The 17678-nt window shown below is 48.3% G+C and overlaps 1 protein-coding gene across 1 annotated transcript; it reads right to left on the bottom strand.

Moving 5' to 3' along the window:
* Nucleotides 1-899: 899 nt before the first annotated feature.
* LOC141545222 (guanine nucleotide-binding protein subunit alpha-15-like) lies at nucleotides 900-17220 on the bottom strand. Its single transcript, XM_074272281.1, has 7 exons — nucleotides 16536-17220; nucleotides 6994-7178; nucleotides 6307-6461; nucleotides 5405-5533; nucleotides 2083-2212; nucleotides 1138-1370; nucleotides 900-1074 (listed from the first exon to the last, which is right to left on the bottom strand). The coding sequence occupies exons 1-7, from the start codon at nucleotides 16675-16677 to the stop codon at nucleotides 900-902; spliced, it is 1149 nt and encodes a 382-aa protein (XP_074128382.1). The 5' UTR covers nucleotides 16678-17220.
* Nucleotides 17221-17678: the final 458 nt, after the last annotated feature.

The raw sequence follows: 17678 nt of genomic DNA, 5'->3' as shown, positions 1-17678 counted from the left end.
GGAAGGAAGGAAGGAAGGAAGGAAGGAAGGAAGGAAGGAAGGAAGGAAGGAAGGAGGGAAGGAAGGAAGGAAGGAAGGAGGGAAAGGAAGGAAGGAAGGAAGGAAGGAAGGAAGGAAGGAAGGAGGAAGGAAGGAAGGAAGGAGGAAGGAGGAAGGAAGGAAGGAAGGAAGGAAGGAAGGAAGGAAGGAAGGAAGGAAGGAAGGAAGGAAGGAAGGAAGGAGGAAGGAGGGAAGGAAGGAAGGAAGGAAGGAAGGAAGGAAGGAAGGAAGGAAGGAAGGAAGGAAGGAAGGAAGGAAGGAAGGAAGGAAGGAGGGAAGGAAGGAAGGAAGGAAGGAGGGAAAGAAGGAAGGAAGGAAGGAAGGAAAGAAGGAAGGAAGGAGGGAAGGAAAGAAGGAAGGAAGGAGGGAAGGAAGGAAGGAAGGAAGGAAAGAGGGAAGGAAGGAAGGAAGGAGGGAAGGAAGGAAGGAAGGAGGGAAGGAAGGAAGGGAGGAGGGAAGGAAAGAAGGAAGGAAGGAGGAAGGAAAGAAGGAAGAAGGAGGAAGGAAGGAAGGAAGGAAGGAAAGAGGGAAGGAAGGAAGGAAGGAAAGAGGGAAGGAAGGAAGAAGGAAGGAAGGAAGGAAGGAAGGAAGGAAGGAAGGAAGGAAGGAAGGAAGGAAGGAAGGAAGGAAGGAAGGAAGGAAGGAAGGAAGGAAGGAAGGAGGGAGGGAGGGAGGGAGGAGGGAGGGAGGGAGGGAGGGAAGAAGGAAGGAAGGAAGGAAGGAAGGAAGGAAGGAAGGAAGGAGGGAAGGAGGGAAGGAAGGAAGGGAGGGGGCTGTGGGGACTCGGTGCGGTGCTTGGGGCTCTGGGTTCCAATCCAGCTTCCACTGGTCCCTAGGTAGGTGACCCTGAACAAAACCCATCACTTCTCATCAGCCCAAAGGAGACCCCCGCGCTGTCCCCACCTGAGGAGGGAGCGCACTGGACGAGGCCGGTGGAGAAAGCCTCCCGCCGAGACCCTCAGGCACGTCCCGCCGGTCAGCGGGGGCCTGAGCGCGGAGACCTCGCCCTGGCGCCACAAGCCCTGGCTTCGAGTCCTGCCTGGGACACACCCAGCCGAGGGAGGCGAGCGCTCAGCCTCTGTCGGAGTCTCTACTCACCTCCAGAGGCGGAGACGCATTAGGACGTTCCACACCAGCTGTGGGCGCGTCACTGCCACGCACACAGCCGGCTGCCCGGGCCCGTTGGCCAGGGGGTCGCAGAGGGGGCTCTCGCGAGGTCTGGGATGGTCCCAGGTCCCCCCCAAGGCTGGGGGGGGGGGGCGGTCAGCGCTGACGGCCTCGGGCTGCCTCGGGTTCTCGCCCGAGGGCGTCTGCCGCCCGGGGGTCTGGGGCTGACGGAGCACCTTCTGGGAGCGTTCACCCCCCCCCCCACTTGCGCCTCTCTAAGTGAAAGCCCCACTCCTCCTCCCTCCCACCCGTCAGTCTTCCCGCCTCCAATCTCTCTCATCCCAATTGGCCGCTGCCATGGGACCGCGCTCTCCCGCTGCCGTCTCGGCGGCTCCCGTGTCCTTCAGGGTCAGCCCTTTACCAGCCGGCCTCCTCCTCGCCTTCCTCGGGCTCCCTCCCGTCCCATCCCCCGCCCCTCCGTTAGGTGCCCCGCCTTTCTCCCCCCAGCTCCGGCGCTCTCCGGCTCCCTCCTCTTCCTTCCCAGCCTCAGATTGGCCTGTCCCTAGAGTCAGGCCCGTGGCTCCGCACCCGGCGGTTTGCAGGCTGTCTCCGCCTTAGACGGGCGCTCTCCCAGGCAGGAGCCGCGCTGTGCCTTTCTTCGTACCCCGGGTTTGACCCCGTGCCTGGGCAGCGAGGAGGCTCCAGGGTCACGGAGGCTGGGCCCGAGTCAGGAAGACACAGCTCAAATCCAGCTTAAGACACTCGCTCTGTGACTCTGGACGAGTCACTTAACTCTGTTTTCCTCAGTTTCCCCATCTGTGAACTGCGCCGGAGAAGGAGATGGCAAACCGCCGCAGTGTCTCTGCCTAGAAAACCCCAGATGGGGTCACAGAGAGACGGCCGAAAAAACGACTCAAAATGCGCTGGCAGACTGACCTCCTGGTTGTTCTCCTCCAGACACTGGTCATACTCGCTCAGGGACGCCAGGTAGATGAGAGCAATGACGTTCTCGAAACAGTGGATCCACTTCTTCCGCTCAGACTTCTGGCCGCCCACGTCCACAATCCTGCAGCAACCGAACAGCCCCGTCTGTGCCGGCCAGGGAGGCTCCGGGAGAGCTCGAAGCCAGCCCGGCGCCTGAGCCCAGAATCAGTCAGATAGCGGGACTGAGGAAGCCCGGCCCAGAGGGACACACCGACGTCCTAGGAGGACCCCAGCCTGACAGGCGGCCTGCTCAAGTCAACTCGCCTCTGGGAGAGTGTGCTCGGGTGTAAAGCGAAAGGGTGGGTCAAAAATATTTCTGAGGGCCCTCCCAGCTCTGACCTCCCGGGTTCTAAGGGCTCTCCCAGCTCTGACATCCCAGGTTCTAAGGGCCCTCCCAGCTCTGACTTCCCGGGTTCTAAGGGCCCTCCCAGCTCTGACCTCCTGGGTTCTAAGGGCCCTCCCAGCTCTGACCTCCCGGGTTCTAAGGGCTCTCCCAGCTCTGACATCCCAGGTTCTAAGGGCCCTCCCAGCTCTGACTTCCCGGGTTCTAAGGGCCCTCCCAGCTCTGACCTCCTGGGTTCTAAGGGCCCTCCCGGCTCTGACCTCCCGGGTTCTAAGGGCTCTCCCAGCTCTGACATCCCAGGTTCTAAGGGCCCTCCCAGCTCTGACTTCCCGGGTTCTAAGGGCCCTCCCAGCTCTGACCTCCTGGGTTCTAAGGGCCCTCCCGGCTCTGACCTCCCGGGTTCTAAGGGCCCTCCCGGCCCTGACCTCCCGGGTTCTAAGGGCCCTCCCAGCTCTGACCTCCCGGGTTCTAAGGGCCCTCCCGGCCCTGACCTCCTGGTTCTAAGGGCTCTCCCAGCTCTGACCTCCTGGGTTCTAAGGGCCCTCCCAGCTCTGACCTCCTGGGTTCTAAGGGCCCTCCCAGCTCTGACCTCCCGGGTTCTAAGGGCCCTCCCAGCTCTGACCTCCCGGGTTCTAAGGGCCCTCCTGGTCCTGACCTCCCGGGCTCTAAGGGCCCTCCCAGCCCTGACCTCCCGGGCTCTAAGGGCCCTCCCGGCTCTGACCTCCCGGGCTCTAAGGGCCCTCCCGGCTCTGACCTCCCAGGCTCTAAGGGCCCTCCCAGCTCTGACACCCTGGGTTCTAAGGGCCCTCCCGGCTCTGACCTCCTGGGTTCTAAGGGCCCTCTCGGCTCTGACCTCCTGGGTTCTAAGGGCCCTCCCGGCTCTGACCTCCTGGGTTCTAAGGGCCCTCTCGGCTCTGACCTCCTGGGTTCTAAGGGCCCTCCCGGCCCTGACCTCCCGGGCTCTAAGGGCCCTCCCGGCTCTGACCTCCCAGGCTCTAAGGGCCCTCCCAGCTTTGACACCCTGGGTTCTAAGGGCCCTCCCGGCTCTGACCTCCTGGGTTCTAAGGGCCCTCCCGGCTCTGACTTCCTGGGTTCTAAGGGGCCCTCCCGGCTCTGACCTCCTGGGTTCTAAGGGCCCTCTCGGCTCTGACCTCCTGGGTTCTAAGGACCCTCCCAGCTCTGACCTCCTGGGTTCTAAGGGCCCTCCCGGCTCTGACTTCCTGGGTTCTAAGGGGCCCTCCCGGCTCTGACCTCCTGGGTTCTAAGGGCCCTCCCGGCTCTGACCTCCTGGGTTCTAAGGGCCCTCTCGGCTCTGACCTCCTGGGTTCTAAGGACCCTCCCAGCTCTGACCTCCTGGGTTCTAAGGGCCCTCCCGGCTCTGACCTCCTGGGTTCTAAGGGGCCCTCCCGGCTCTGACCTCCTGGGTTCTAAGGGCCCTCCCGGCTCTGACCTCCTGGGTTCTAAGGGCCCTCTCGGCTCTGACCTCCTGGGTTCTAAGGGCCCTCCCGGCTCTGACCTCCTGGGTTCTAAGGGCCCTCCCAGCTCTGACCTCCTGGGTTCTAAGGGCCCTCTCGGCTCTGACTTCCTGGGTTCTAAGGGCCCTCCCAGCTCTGACCTCCTGGGTTCTAAGGGCCCTCTCGGCTCTGACTTCCTGGGTTCTAAGGGCCCTCCCAGCTCTGACCTCCTGGGCTCTAAGGGCCCTCCCGGCCCTGACCTCCTGGCCTCTAAGGGCCCTCCCGGCCCTGACCTCCTGGGTTCTAAGGGCCCTCCCAGCTCTGACCTCCTGGGTTCTAAGGGCCCTCTCGGCTCTGACTTCCTGGGTTCTAAGGGCCCTCCCAGCTCTGACCTCCTGGGTTCTAAGGGCCCTCTCGGCTCTGACTTCCTGGGCTCTAAGGGCCCTCCCGGCCCTGACCTCCTGGGTTCTAAGGGCCCTCCCATCTTTCATGTTGTCTAAGGTCTTTCCCATTCAATATCTTATGGTTCTTCTAGTTTTAGCAACTAATTCTACAGCACACTTTCCATATTCCCTTGGATTTTGTTAGCCCTAGGGAGCCACCTCAGGCAGACTTCAGAGAGTTGGAGATCTGGTAGGAGATTTCCAGCCTCCTACTTTTTCCCAAAGTCCCATGGGATGATACACACAAATGAAGGCCCATTTGGGGGGAAAAACTACCCATGGGGTTTGGGGAAAATGACGCAGACCCCACTATCAGTGACCCACATTTCTGAGAACAGAGAACAGGAAGAAAACCTGTAGCCTCAGCTCTATTGTGGTAGTGGGTGGGGCGGGGGCAGGATGGAGACACTGCCAGGAACCTCATCAGACCTTTGCCATGACTCCTCTGCTTGATGTTAAAGCTGAGAACTGGCGAGGGGCAGATCGTGGGGAGGGACAAATCCAGGCTTTACACTTTCTGGTTGTCAACTCAAAATCTCCCGCCCTAAATTGGCCCCCATACCTTCCCCCCCCAGTGCAGAAAAATGATTATTTCTCTGTCCATGTGCTCTATCCTTGTGTGTACTAAAACTCAAAGGACCCCTAGAGATCATAATGATAATAATAAGAGCTAACATTTATAGCACATTAAGGTTTGTCACCCCTGAGTTACCTCATGACATCCACGGAGGCAATGTCCTATTATCCCCATTTTATAGATGAGAACAAACTGAAACATGCAGAAATGTACTTGTCCAGAGACACACAACCAGTAGCTGAGTCTGCATTTGAACTTGGGTCTTCCTGACTCTTTATCTGGTGTTTCTGTACTGAGCTACCTAGTTGCCTATTAGTCAATTAGTCCAATACATTTTATAGATGGAGAAACTGAGGCTCAGAAAGACAAAAGGCAGCTTTTTCAAGGCTATATGGATCAGTAGAACCAGGCTGGGGGGAGGCACAGGGCAGCCCCCGGGGGGCTCTGGGAAGCTCACCTCAGATTGGTCTTTTGCACCGAGAAGCAGTATTCATTAATGCCAGTCGTGGGCATCCGGCTCCGCAGGACGTCCTGGGCTGTAGGAATGTAGCTGTCTTCCGTGATACGCTCCAGGTTGGACAGGTAACTGCAAACCCAGACCTGGCCCTGAGCCCTGGCTGCCCACTTTCCCCTCTGGGTCCTCAGGCAACCCCTCCCCACTCCCTCCCATCCCACCCACCAAAGCAGGGACTGGTGCCTGCCCATCTGCCTGCCACCAAACATCATCCCAACGCCGCCTCCATCAGGAAGCTTTCTGGGACTGCACTCCTTTTCTTCCCTGAGTCTCCAGGATTAGAGGGGGGCCAGACACTCACTATGACTCCCGCAGGGTCTGGCACATGAGAGTTCATTGACCCGAGTGCGTGACTACCGGTGGGACAGTAGTTCAGACAGACAGCCCTGGATGTTTATTTGTGAGGGTGTTGTGTGCTGAGAATATATTACGAGCCTGGTGGATGCTGGGAAGAGTGGGCAGCAGCCCACTTTTCCAAAAAAGCTGGAGGGCTGATGAAGCAATAAGTCCATGGAACAGAATGGAATCCATGCTCTGCCCTAGATCTCACCCACTCTCTCCTCATGCACAGCAGAAAGCTCCAAGATGTGCCCTGATGCAGACTCCCACAAAGGGGGGGGGAACAGCGCGCGCACACACACACACACACACACACACACACACACACACACACGTGCAGGGCTATGAGATGGCCCTGGATTTCTGGATCCCTGACCCCACCAGGGCCCCCCCAAGCTGCTCCATCCAGCATCCCTCCCCTGGACGGAGACTCCCAGAGCTCGGCCGTCGGCCACAATCCTCCCCACAGCCAGACCACCAGGGTCGGGTGTCTGCCCCGCACTCACTACACAGCAGAGTCTAGCAAGTGGAACTCGCGGCGGCGTTCGTAGCAGGTTCTGATGCCGCCATCTTTCCACAAACACTTAATGGCGTGGGCTTGGGGCTTCTCGAAGGTCGTCACTTTGTAGGCATCTGTGCTCATGATCAGGCTAGCGTGATGCTGGGAGGTAAAGGGGTCAGAATTTCAGAGACCACAGGCTCATCAGGGCTATCAGGCCAGAAGGGCCCCTCTAGAGAGATGTCGGCTCTTGAGTTTCCAAAATAATTTTTTTCCTCATTTACCTCCAGCCTACCCTGATATGTCTTCTTCATCTTCCCATAATTAGATTAGGAATACAAATTCATACAATGGGAACTCTGGGGAGTTAGTCCAACTCTCCAATTTTACAGGTGAGAAAATTGAGATTCAAAATTAAAACCGAGAGCCTCTAACTTCAAACTCACTGAGCCAAGATACCTCTGATATAGTTCCGAAGAGCAGAAAGAGTCCTGAGGTGGGCCATCTGGGACAAATCTGTCTTCTCAGAGGCTATCTCCCCACATGCCCAACAAAAGGTTCCTTCCAGCCCTAAGCCCGTGACCCTCGCATCCCCAGGAGCCCATATGACTAGAGATGGGGGACGGATGTGAGAGAGAGCGGAGCAGTCCCCAGTGATCCCTCACCCCCCTTGGCTCCTCCTTGCTGGGCTCACCCTGTTCTCGGGGCAGCTGTAGGGGATGTGAAGGGTGTCCATGGCTTCAATCATTGCCTGCATGGAGGTGAAGATGTTCTGATAGACCAGGGATGTGAAGCCCTTGCGGTCCTCCTCCGAGTAGCCTGCCCCATGGATAATCCGCATCTGTTTGATGAAGGTGCTTTTCCCACTCTCCCCGGTACCTGCAGGTGAGAGACCAGATGAGGGTCAGGAATACCCACCAGCTCTCCCCTCACCCTCCATCTCGGGCCCCACACTGGGGCTCCTAGAACGTCCCTAGTCTATCCTCCCAGGGTGGAGAGGCTCCTGGTGATTTATTTAAAAATTAGAGCCTTCCAAGATAATACTTAAACATGTTTTTCAGTGAAACGGGCTTAGGCCTGGATAGTCATGAGACTCCCACTTAGGTGCCAGCCCTGACTCTCCCGTGACTGTGTGACCTTCACAGAATCCGTTTCAAAATAGAATGAGACCTCAGTGACCAACCCACACATCTGAAAAAAAAAAAAAAAAAAAACACACCCCTTTTTCAACACTCCCAACAAATGCTCATCCAGTCTGTGCTCAGAGACCTTCAGGGAATGGAGCACTTCTTTTACTGATAACAATCCTATGATCCGGTTTCAATTTGACTATTTCAGCCCTAGTTCTACCTCAGGACCAAGCAGAATCAACTAATCTTTCCTCCAGAATAGTACAGCCTTCAGATACTTGAAGGTAGTTATCCTATCTCTCTGGAGTCTTCCCTTCTCCAATCTAAGAATCCTCAACTCTTTTATCTCATCATTACAAGGCATAAATTCAAAGTCCTTCACCAATCTGGTGTCTCGCCCGGGAACATTCTCCAGATTAAAGAATGGCAGATTCAGGATTTCATGGGAAGTAGAGGGACTGTCCCAATGTCATGTCCTCACAGAGGGATTGTCGCATTGCCATGTCCTCACATGCACCCACCTCACACATCTCCTACCCCAAACCAATATCTAATCAATTGCTAAGTCTTGCCATTCGTCATCCCCTTTCACAAAATCAGCAAGTTTCATCACCTCCAACAGGACTATAGCAATGGCCTCCTCATCCCTCTCCCTGCCTCTCTCACCTCTCCCATCAATCTTCCCCTAACCCATCAAAGTGATTTGATCCTCAAGAACACCTCTAATCATGTCATTCTCTCATTCCATGAAATCTAATAATTTGGTCAAATATAATATAAACTCTTCAGTTTAGCACTTAAAGAGCATTACAACCCGGCCTCAGTATACCTTTTCAAACTAGGTATCCCAGTTGCTAACTCACTGAGTTTATAAAACTGAATCCCCTAAGTCACTTTCAGATGAACTATTATCTAGCCAAGCTTTTCACAACTTTATACCTTAAAAAAGTCCTTCCTCATTTTGAACCTTGCTTTCTTTGTTTATTTTTTAAAAAATAAGGAACTGGGTATATACATTAAAGGGCTATTTAAAAAAGAATTTTAAAAGTAATTGGAAACTAAATAACAAAATTCTTGAGAATTGGTGGATCAAATAACAAATATCTTTTGTCAAAGAACAATAGAAAATTTCATTTAAAAAATGACAATAAGGAGAAAGACATATTTTAACTTATGAACTGTAGCTAAAACAGTTGTCAGGGGAAACATTACATTTCTAAATGCTTTAATCAATAAAAGAGAGAAAAAACAAATTGATGATTTTTAAAAATTTGAATAATAACAAATCAAAATTTCCAACTAAATAATAAAGTAGAAATTCAGAAAATTAAAGAGATTGACAAAATGGAAACAAAAAGTCATTGTATGAATAAATAAAACTGATTTGGGAGCTATTTTTAAAACGATAAAGGAGGTCAAAAGTTAACTAATCTGATATTTAAAAAAAAAAAAAGAGAGAGGAAAACCAAACTGCTTATATCAAAAATGAAAAAGGAGAACTTGCAACAAGTAAAGAGGAAATCAAGGAAATTATCAGAGACTAAACTTGCCCAATTATGTGCTAAGAAAACTGATAACTTTGGGACACTAAGTGAATCCTTATAAAAATATACAACACTCAGATTTACAAAACAGGGAATAATTAGCTCATATAATACAACATCCAAAAAAATTTGAACAAGATATAAGTGGGTTTTCAAAGAAAAAAAGAAAAAAACTCCAGCACCCAAAGGACACACAAATGAATTCTATCAAACACTCAAAGAAAAATTAATTTCAATGCAACAGAAATTGTTTATAATTATAAGAAAGGAAGACACTTTTAATCTCTTTTTATGATACAAATATGTTCTTCCTACCTAAATTAAAGAAAAAGCTATTGACCAGTACTCCCAATGGACATTAATGTACATTTTTTTAAAATTACCAAATAGACTACAACAACATATTAAAATTATCATACACTATGATGAGGTTAGGTTTATGCCAGGAATGCCAGGAATGAAGGGTTGGTTCAAAATAAGAAGATATGCATATGATATTAACCATGCTATAAATATAAAGAATAAAAATGATTATATTAGTAAATATTGACAAATCAAGTATCTGTAATCATATGACAAAATCCAATGCTCATTTCTTTTAAATACTCTAGAACTCAAAAGAATAAATGGACCTTTCCTCAGTACAGTAAATAGTATTAATCTAAATCTAAGAGTAAGCATTTTATGTAATGAAAAAGAGTTTAAGAGGCCTTTCCAATAAGATCAAGGGTAAGGGAAGGTTCCCCATTATTTCTTTCTTTCCTTTTTTTTTTCCTTTTTCTGAGGCTGGGATTAAGTGACTTGCCCAGGGTCACACAGCTAGGATGTGTTAAGTGTCTGAGACCAGATTTGAACTCGGGTCCTCCTGAATTCAAGGCTGGTGCTCTATCCACTGACCCACCTAGCTGGCCTCCCCCCATTATTTCCACTACTGTTTAACAAAGGATTGGAAATGCAATCAAATAAGAATAATAAATTAGAGGAATAAGCATAGACAAAAAGAAAACAAAATTATCACTTTCTGAAGAGGAGATAATGGTATACTCAGAAAATCCTATGAAGTCAACAAAAAACTAACAAAAAAATAATAACTTCAGGAAAGTCATGAGATATGAAACATATCCACATGAATAATAAACATTCTTATATATCGTCAAAAAACCCCCAACAAGAACAGCTGATAGAGAAATTCCATTCAGAATGACTACAGAAGCTAGAAAAAAATTGGGAATGTGCCAAGTAGGATTCACCAAGTGGTATGTGAACCCAAGTATAAAAATTCAGAAGTATAAATATTACAGAAAAATAAAAATAAATGAATGAATGAAGAAAAAATAAATATTACAGAAACACAGACCTAAATATTGAAGAAGTAGTAACTGCTAAAGGTCAAGCTAATGGGCAGGCAGATAGAAGGTGCAATGGATAGAACACTGGGCCTAATGTCAGGAAAATCGAGTTCAAATCCAGTCTCAGAGTCTTCCTAGCTATGTGACCCTGGACAAGTCACTTAACCCAGATTTGTCTCAGTTCCTCATAAGTAAAATGAGGACACACTGGAGAAAAAATGACAAATCACTTCAGCATCTTTGCCAAGAAAACTCCATGGACAAAATCCATAGAGTCAGACATGGCTAAACAACAATAGGTCCTCAATATAATGAACACAATAATACTACCTAAATTAATTTATTCAGTGCCATATCAAACTCACAAAAGAATATGTATAGAGCTAGAAAAAATAATGAAATTTATATGGAGGAACAAAAAGGTCAAGAGCCTTAAGAATAATAACAAAAAATACTGGGAGGGAATAGATTGATCATTTTAGACATTTTGCTATGAATATCAAACCATATTACAAAGCAATTATCATTAAAATATTTAAGATTGGTTAAAAAGAGAGAGATTGATAAGTAGAATAAATTAGACAACATAAAGAAAACAAACACAGTTGAATAGTGCTTGATAAATTCAAAAGATTTTAGCTTCTGGAAAAGGGCTCACTATTTAATAAAAAATGAATGGGGAAAGTGGATGGCAGTCTGTGGAAATTAGTTTTAGAGCAATAATACCTTGCATACAAGACAAGGTCTAAATGATCCAAGTATAATAGGTTACATGACAAAGAAATTCAGTTCTGTAAATGAAAAGTTCATGATTACTTGGTAGAGAGGATCACTCAAGATAAAATAGACAGTTTTGAGCATATCATCTTCCCGAGTTCAAATCTGGCCTCAGACACTAACTGTGCGATTCTGGGCAAGTCATTTACCCACTTGCCTCAGTCTTCTCATGGATAAATGAGCTGAAGAAGGTAATAGCAAACACTGCAGGATGTGCCAAGAAAACCCCAAATGGGGTCACGAAGAGCTGGACAAAACTGAAAACAACTGAACAACAAATACTTTATATATATATGAGAGCAAAATAGATATGAAGAGGAGGAAAAAGACAGAGAAAAGGAGACAGAGAGATGTAATTAGATGCTTTCTCAAAGAAACTGTAAAGATTTCTTTCCCTCTTACCAGTTTTCCTTCCAATTTTTACTTCATTTATTTGTATAAAACTTTTGAACTTTATATAATCAATATACATGGAAAAGTCATGGTTAGCTACTAGTCTCTGGAAAGACCTGGGACAGAGATTCCTCCCCTGGGATCTTTATGGAATTGATTTCAGGAAGTCATGAACTTGAATAGGGGGAAAAATGTCTATTTAAATATAATTGCCATTCTTTATACTGTGAATTTTTTACACATCTTTTTTGCAAGGCAATTGGGGTTAAGTGACCTGCCCAAGGTCACACAGCTAGTAAGTATTAAAGGTTTAAATCCAGATTTGAATTCAGGTCCTCTTGACTCCAGGGCCAGTGTTGTATCCATTGCACCATCTAGCTGCCCATTTTTTATGTATTTGACTAAAATGCTACTTTAGTCAACTAATTCTAACTTTATTTTAGCATTTTAGAAAAATTAAAATATTTGTATAACATTTTATTTTATGCACTAAAGTACTGTTGGTCTTAAAAGGGATCCACAGGTTTCAACAGACTTCCAAAGGGGTCCACCAGACAAGAGGAAGCTTTAAAATCCTTGATCTACAACTCTGATGGACAAGGCCCTCTTCGACAATGAGATGAACCAAATCAGTTCCATTTGTTCAACAATGAAGAGAACCAGCTACACCCAGTGAAAGAACTCTGGGAAATGAATGTAAACTACAACATGGCATTTCCACTCCCTCTGTTTTTGTCCACTTGCATTTTTTATTTCCTTCTCAGGTTATTTTTACCTTATGTCTAAGTATGATTTTTCTTGTGCAGCAAAATAACTAGACATGTATACATATATTGTATTTAAGATATACTTTAACATATTTAACATGTATGGGTCTACCTGCCATCTGGGGGAAGGGATTGAGGGAAGGAGGGGAAAAGTTGGAACAGAAAGTTTTGCAAGGGTCAGTGTTGAAAAATTACTCATGCATATATCTTGTAAATAAAAAGCTATACAATAAAATAAAATCCTTGATCTAAGGCTATCTTAGCAGCCTCGTGGGGCAACCCAAAGATCTAAAGCCATCATCAGCTACATAGAGTTAGGAAAGTGGATTCCAAGACTGAGCTGACCACATCCTGAGCTTGCCTTCAGTTAGTTCAAGGGGCCACATTTTAGAAAGACCGTTACTAAGTGGAGAATATTCAAAGGATGGACTAACAGGCAAACCCACAGGTATTAGTGCCCCCTTCCTCCACAAATTATTTTCCTTTTATGTTATGTCAATCTACGAACACATTGAATTATTCCTTTTCCCTTTAAAATACAAGCTCTTGGAAGACAGGGTCACTTTAGGTTTTTGTACTAGTATGTCCATAGCTCTTAGCACAGTTGCTTTGTGGTGTCTCAGTGCATTGAGTGTCTGCCCCGAGTTAGAAAAACTAAAACTCCTGAGTTCAAATCTGGCCTCAAACACTCACTAGCTGTGTCATTTTTCCCTGTTTGCCTCAGTTTCCTCATCTGTAAAATGAGTTTGAGAAGAAAATGGAAAAATATTCCAATGTCATAGTTCATCTAGGACTGTTCATGCTATGCTTTCTGAGAGAGAGACCAAATGACCGACAGACAGATAGACACAGAGAGACAGAGAGAGGCAAAGAGATAAAGACAGAAGCAGAGAGAGAGGGAGAGAGAGACAGAGACATCCCTTATGCTTTGCCAATTCTCAAGTTTATAGCACATAGTATAATACGTAATTCATTGTAAACATATTATATATGCAACCCTGAGAGTATGTTATTAAAAAAAAAAAAAAAAAGCATTCTGAGTATCAGGTTTTCTGCAGATTCTTCCATCTTATGAGTGTGACTCATCACCTACATCTCCTCCTCAAAGCCTCCTTGGGTATGATCTCATTGACTTTCAACTTCCACTAGACTGGGCAAATTCTCCCTGTTTCACGGATTCTGAGGGTGCGTACCTGAAATCACCCTGGCATTTAGGAATGGGGGTGGGATTATCCCCCTTGGGTTAGGACGGGGAGAGTGTTAACCCGGCAGTAACAGAAAAGACCCCCACTGCCTCTGACTTTTCCTCAGGGTCCCCCACTGGAAGGAGAGTGAAAGGGGAAGAGGTGGATGAGCACGAGAAAGGGAAAAGTTGCAGCCCCAAATGAGGAAATGGGTGGAGGCAGAGAGGGAGCTCAGAGGAGAGGGCAGGAAGCAGGAGAGCCAGGCAGTGATGGGGGAGCCCTGAGTCATACATTGAATATAGGCTCCTTCCTGCTCCAAGTCTCTATCCTAAGGTTGGATTAGATCACAGAATCCCAGAACAAGCAGGGGCCTTCTGGGAATGTTTCAGTTCAGCCTAATCCCAGAAGTTGTTCTCTTCCACTGGAAAACGTCCAGCAATGGGAAACTCGTCACCTCTTGGGGCAGCCCTTTCTGCTCTGAGACAGCTCTCGTTAGTAAGAAATTTTTGCCTACATGGAGCAAAAATCTGCCTCTCTGCAGATTTGTTGGTGGTGCTGCTCTCTGGGGCTGAACAGAATGAGTCAGATGTCCTTCCAAGGAACAGCCAGCTCGCACGTTCTCCCTTGGTCTTCTCGTCTTTGGGCCAAACACTGCCATTTCTTTCATTGCCAGAATAAATGTATAAAGTATTAACTGGTTTTGAGTACCCAGAATTGTGGGTACTAATTATTAACCCATCAGCCATATATTTCCTCTCTTCCTTCCAGCCCTCATCTGAAGATTCTTTCTGGTTCGGACATCCTGTGCTACATGCCCAAAGACCATGTCCTTCATCCTTTTTGTCTGAACTAATACAATATATGTATATATAATATAATATAATGTAATAAAATATCTTCTATCTCCAGTCTTTTACTGTGACAACTCTTTTTCACTTTTCCTTCACATTTCCCCCCAAAGTCTACATCTGATATTTCTTCCCTGTTCAAAAATCATCTTTGGACCCCGGAAGAAAATCCAAACACCTCACTCTGGACTCAAAGCCTTTCACAACCTAATCCAACCAATATTTCCAGTTTATCTCCTCTGTCGCTTTCATATTCTTGATGCTCTGTCAAAATCCAATGGCATACTTCACGTGTGTCTTCTCGAAAGGGGGAAATAGGGAGAAAGGGGAGAAGCTGGAACTCAAAATTTTAAAAACAAATATTAAAAAATTTGTTTGACACATAATGAGAAAAATAAAATATGTATTTTTAAAAAACTGGGTGTCCTGTTCCAGACTTTCCCCTGTCTCTGCCTTTCCATCTTAAATGCACTAACCATGACTGCCTGCCCAATCCCACAAGGCCCACCACGCGTGCTGCTTCCTCCAGATTCTCTTGACTTATTTCCCACCCCCCAAGCCCACAGTGATTGTTCCCTCTTCTCAGACCTCAGGACCCTGGTTCTCCCACTCACGCTTCTGGCCTTTTCCCCATCCTGCTATCATATTGTCCCTATTTTATCTCCTTTCCAGACTATGAGCTCCGGGAAAGCATAGGCCAGATCTTATTCATTCTCTGTCTTCGCTCAGCCAGGGCCCAACACACCTCAGGGAATGTCTGTTAAACTGAAGAGCACTTGGAGCTCAGACAGGAAGGGCCTGCTTTCTCTGTGACCACATGGACTCTGGTTTAATTGGGGAAGGAGGAAGATTCATCTAAAAAATAGGATTAAATTGTATAATCCTAAAAGTTGCCCAAAGCTTGGTGTTTAGAGGCCTGTTTCCTGGGAAGAACCCCTAAATCCTAATAGGAATAACACAAAACCTCAGACTTGGAAAGCCTTTCCTTAGAATCCCCAAAACATGGACAGTCAGAGCTGGAAGGGCGAGCCCGTTGTTGTTATTCTGTGATTCTAAGGTCTCCAGCCCCCAAGCCTGGGTCCCTAGGGACACATGAGATTTGAACTAGGACAAGTTGGTCTGGACTTACTCCAGGGAGATCCTTCCAGGAGGAAAAACAGAATCTTTTCGGACCAATGAGCAGCAAGAGGGGCAGAAGCTCTCAGTATGGGACAGGGGGAAGGGAAAGAAGGGGGGAAGTTATAGGAGCCACTGACTCATTTAATAATTAAGGAATGGAGACAAAACCTCCCACTGACCTCACAGACAAGTATTTTTAAGGCCATTCTGTCCCTCCCCATTTTTTGACCCTTACTCCTACAGTTCCAACCTAAGGTGGGAAGGAAGAGAGAAAGCATATTTAGTACAGAGGACTTTGAGGAAAGAGTAATGGGAGAAATCTCCCAGCATCTTCACAGAAATGAGCAAAAGCCATGCTAATAGAGACCCAAGTGGAGCCCATTCCCCATCCCTCCAGAGCACAAAGTCTTCTCTGGCCCAGGATGGGAGTAGGTAAAATAGGGGCAGTCACCCAAAACCTGAAGGGAGCACGAGAGTCACACATGGCTATGCTGAGGAACAGGACCGTCCTGCTCCGACGGTTGATGACAGGGACCTCTAGGGCAAGATCTACCGGTTCATGGGATTTAAACTCCGAGAACCTTATGCTGCCCCTTCCTACTTTAGAAGGTGTGATCTGAAGAAAGTCTCCAATCTCAGTTTCCTCATCTGAAAAATGACCTCTAAATTTCTACCTAGAAATAAATTCATTTATTTCTGCCTCCGATGCATGTATGGCTCTCTCCTCCCTCCGTCATTGAGGGGAACAAACCTTGAACCTCCCAGAAATAAGGGAATCAAGCAACCTAGAAGAAGAGAGGGACAAATCTGGCAATTATCAGGGCCTTACCAATAACACCATGTGAATCACCCTGATTCTTTCAAGTACAATTTTCCCATTTCACAGACAGCACCGTACTTGCTGGGAATGGGGAGAGGGGAGGATTCGGGGCCAAATCCTACCTCTCTGTAGGCTTTTCTAAAATGAATATACGGTCTCTAAGGTCCCTCCTCTCTCTGACACTCTGTTTGCCCGAGAGAGTCCAGAATTCTTGCCTCTGGATCTCCCGTCGAAGGCCCTCCCCTGGTGCCGGTGCCCCTGAGAGGCTGGGCAGAGGAGAACCAGGGCAGGCAAGACCCACTTACCCAACAACAGCAGCTTAAGCTCCCCTCGGTCCCTCTTCTTCTGTTCCATGAGGATCTTATTGATTTCTTGGTCAATCCTTAAGGCCGTCTTCTCGTCCTCCGTCAGGCACCAGGGGCAGCAGTACCTGAGGGAACGGGCCATAGCCTTGAAGCGGGGACGCTTGGAGCTGTCACTGGGGCTAGGGCAGCATGGTGAGCGTCCTGGAGCCCCGCAAGCAGCTCTCCCTGCAGGCAGATCCTACGTTTCCCAACTCTGGTACAGTCTCCGATTCTGCTGGGCCCAGGAATAAGTGCGTTGAAGAGAGAAGGGATTTGATCCCTATGTGCCCTCTCCTGCCTGGGTCTCCAGTAAGCCTTAGCTTATATTTCAACTGCAGGAGGTAAGGAGAAGACGAGGAAGAGGAAGACGGCCCCAGATTCCAGACCCGGCCAACCAGGTTGACAGGCAAGACCCGGAGAGGTAAGAGCCCTGTTCTCCCTTCTCGATCCCAGAGTGGACAAATAAGCTCAGACTTGGAGACGGGTGTCCCTCAGACGATCTCAACCACAGGCCTCCCCCGGCTGTCACTCAGTGGAGAGCTCCTTCCTCATTCCAAAGCCAGGGTGTGCTTCAGCTCTCTGGCCTGTGCCGCAGGGTGCCGCACCCCTGCTTGGCTGGGGTTCCCCGGCCCCTCTGGCTGGGAGGAGACAGGACTCGGCACCCCCTCACTTAAGGCTCCTCCTTTCTCTCAGGCTCCTAGCCACAGGCCTTCCCCCTCACCCAACTACCCAACCACCAACCACCATGCATGCTCTCTCTCAAAAAACACACAAAAACCTCTCCTGCCCAACGAAGGAACAAACGATTTCCGGAGGGGAAGCAGGATGTCGTCTCTGAAGAAAGGGGAGAAGAGGTACGAAGTCCTCCCAGTGTGAAGAAGGAGCTAGGAGCTCCCAACTCCTTCCCATCCGAGGCCTTTTTCTCCAATAAACACTTTCTGGCTTCCATGACAGGCAGGAGGAAGGGGACTTCATCCAGTTCAGAGATTTCAATTTCTTGTGCCATCTGCACCTGCCCTCAGCCCCCTCCCCAGGCCCAGGGACAATACTCACCGCCAGGATCAGTAAGTGCAGCCCCATCTGGATGCCCTCATTCATTCATCA

The sequence above is a fragment of the Sminthopsis crassicaudata genome, chromosome 1 (genome assembly GCF_048593235.1).
Source record: "Sminthopsis crassicaudata isolate SCR6 chromosome 1, ASM4859323v1, whole genome shotgun sequence".
NCBI classification, from domain to species: Eukaryota; Metazoa; Chordata; class Mammalia; order Dasyuromorphia; family Dasyuridae; genus Sminthopsis; species Sminthopsis crassicaudata.
Note: the sequence above shows the minus strand (reverse complement) of the source record. Positions and strands in the feature narration are given on the sequence as shown.

Bases quoted from the DNA above. Each gene is read 5' to 3' on its own strand.
- LOC141545222 (XM_074272281.1), bottom strand. From the start codon at position 16,677: ATGGCCCGTTCCCTCAGGTACTGCTGCCCCTGGTGCCTGACGGAGGAC. The intron at 6,462-6,993 runs GTGAGCCCAGCA...TTTACCTCCCAG, and splicing joins ACAGCTGCCCCGAGAACAGG to CATCACGCTAGCCTGATCAT. The intron at 2,213-5,404 runs GTGAGCTTCCCA...CGGTTGCTGCAG, and splicing joins GTGCAAAAGACCAATCTGAG to GATTGTGGACGTGGGCGGCC.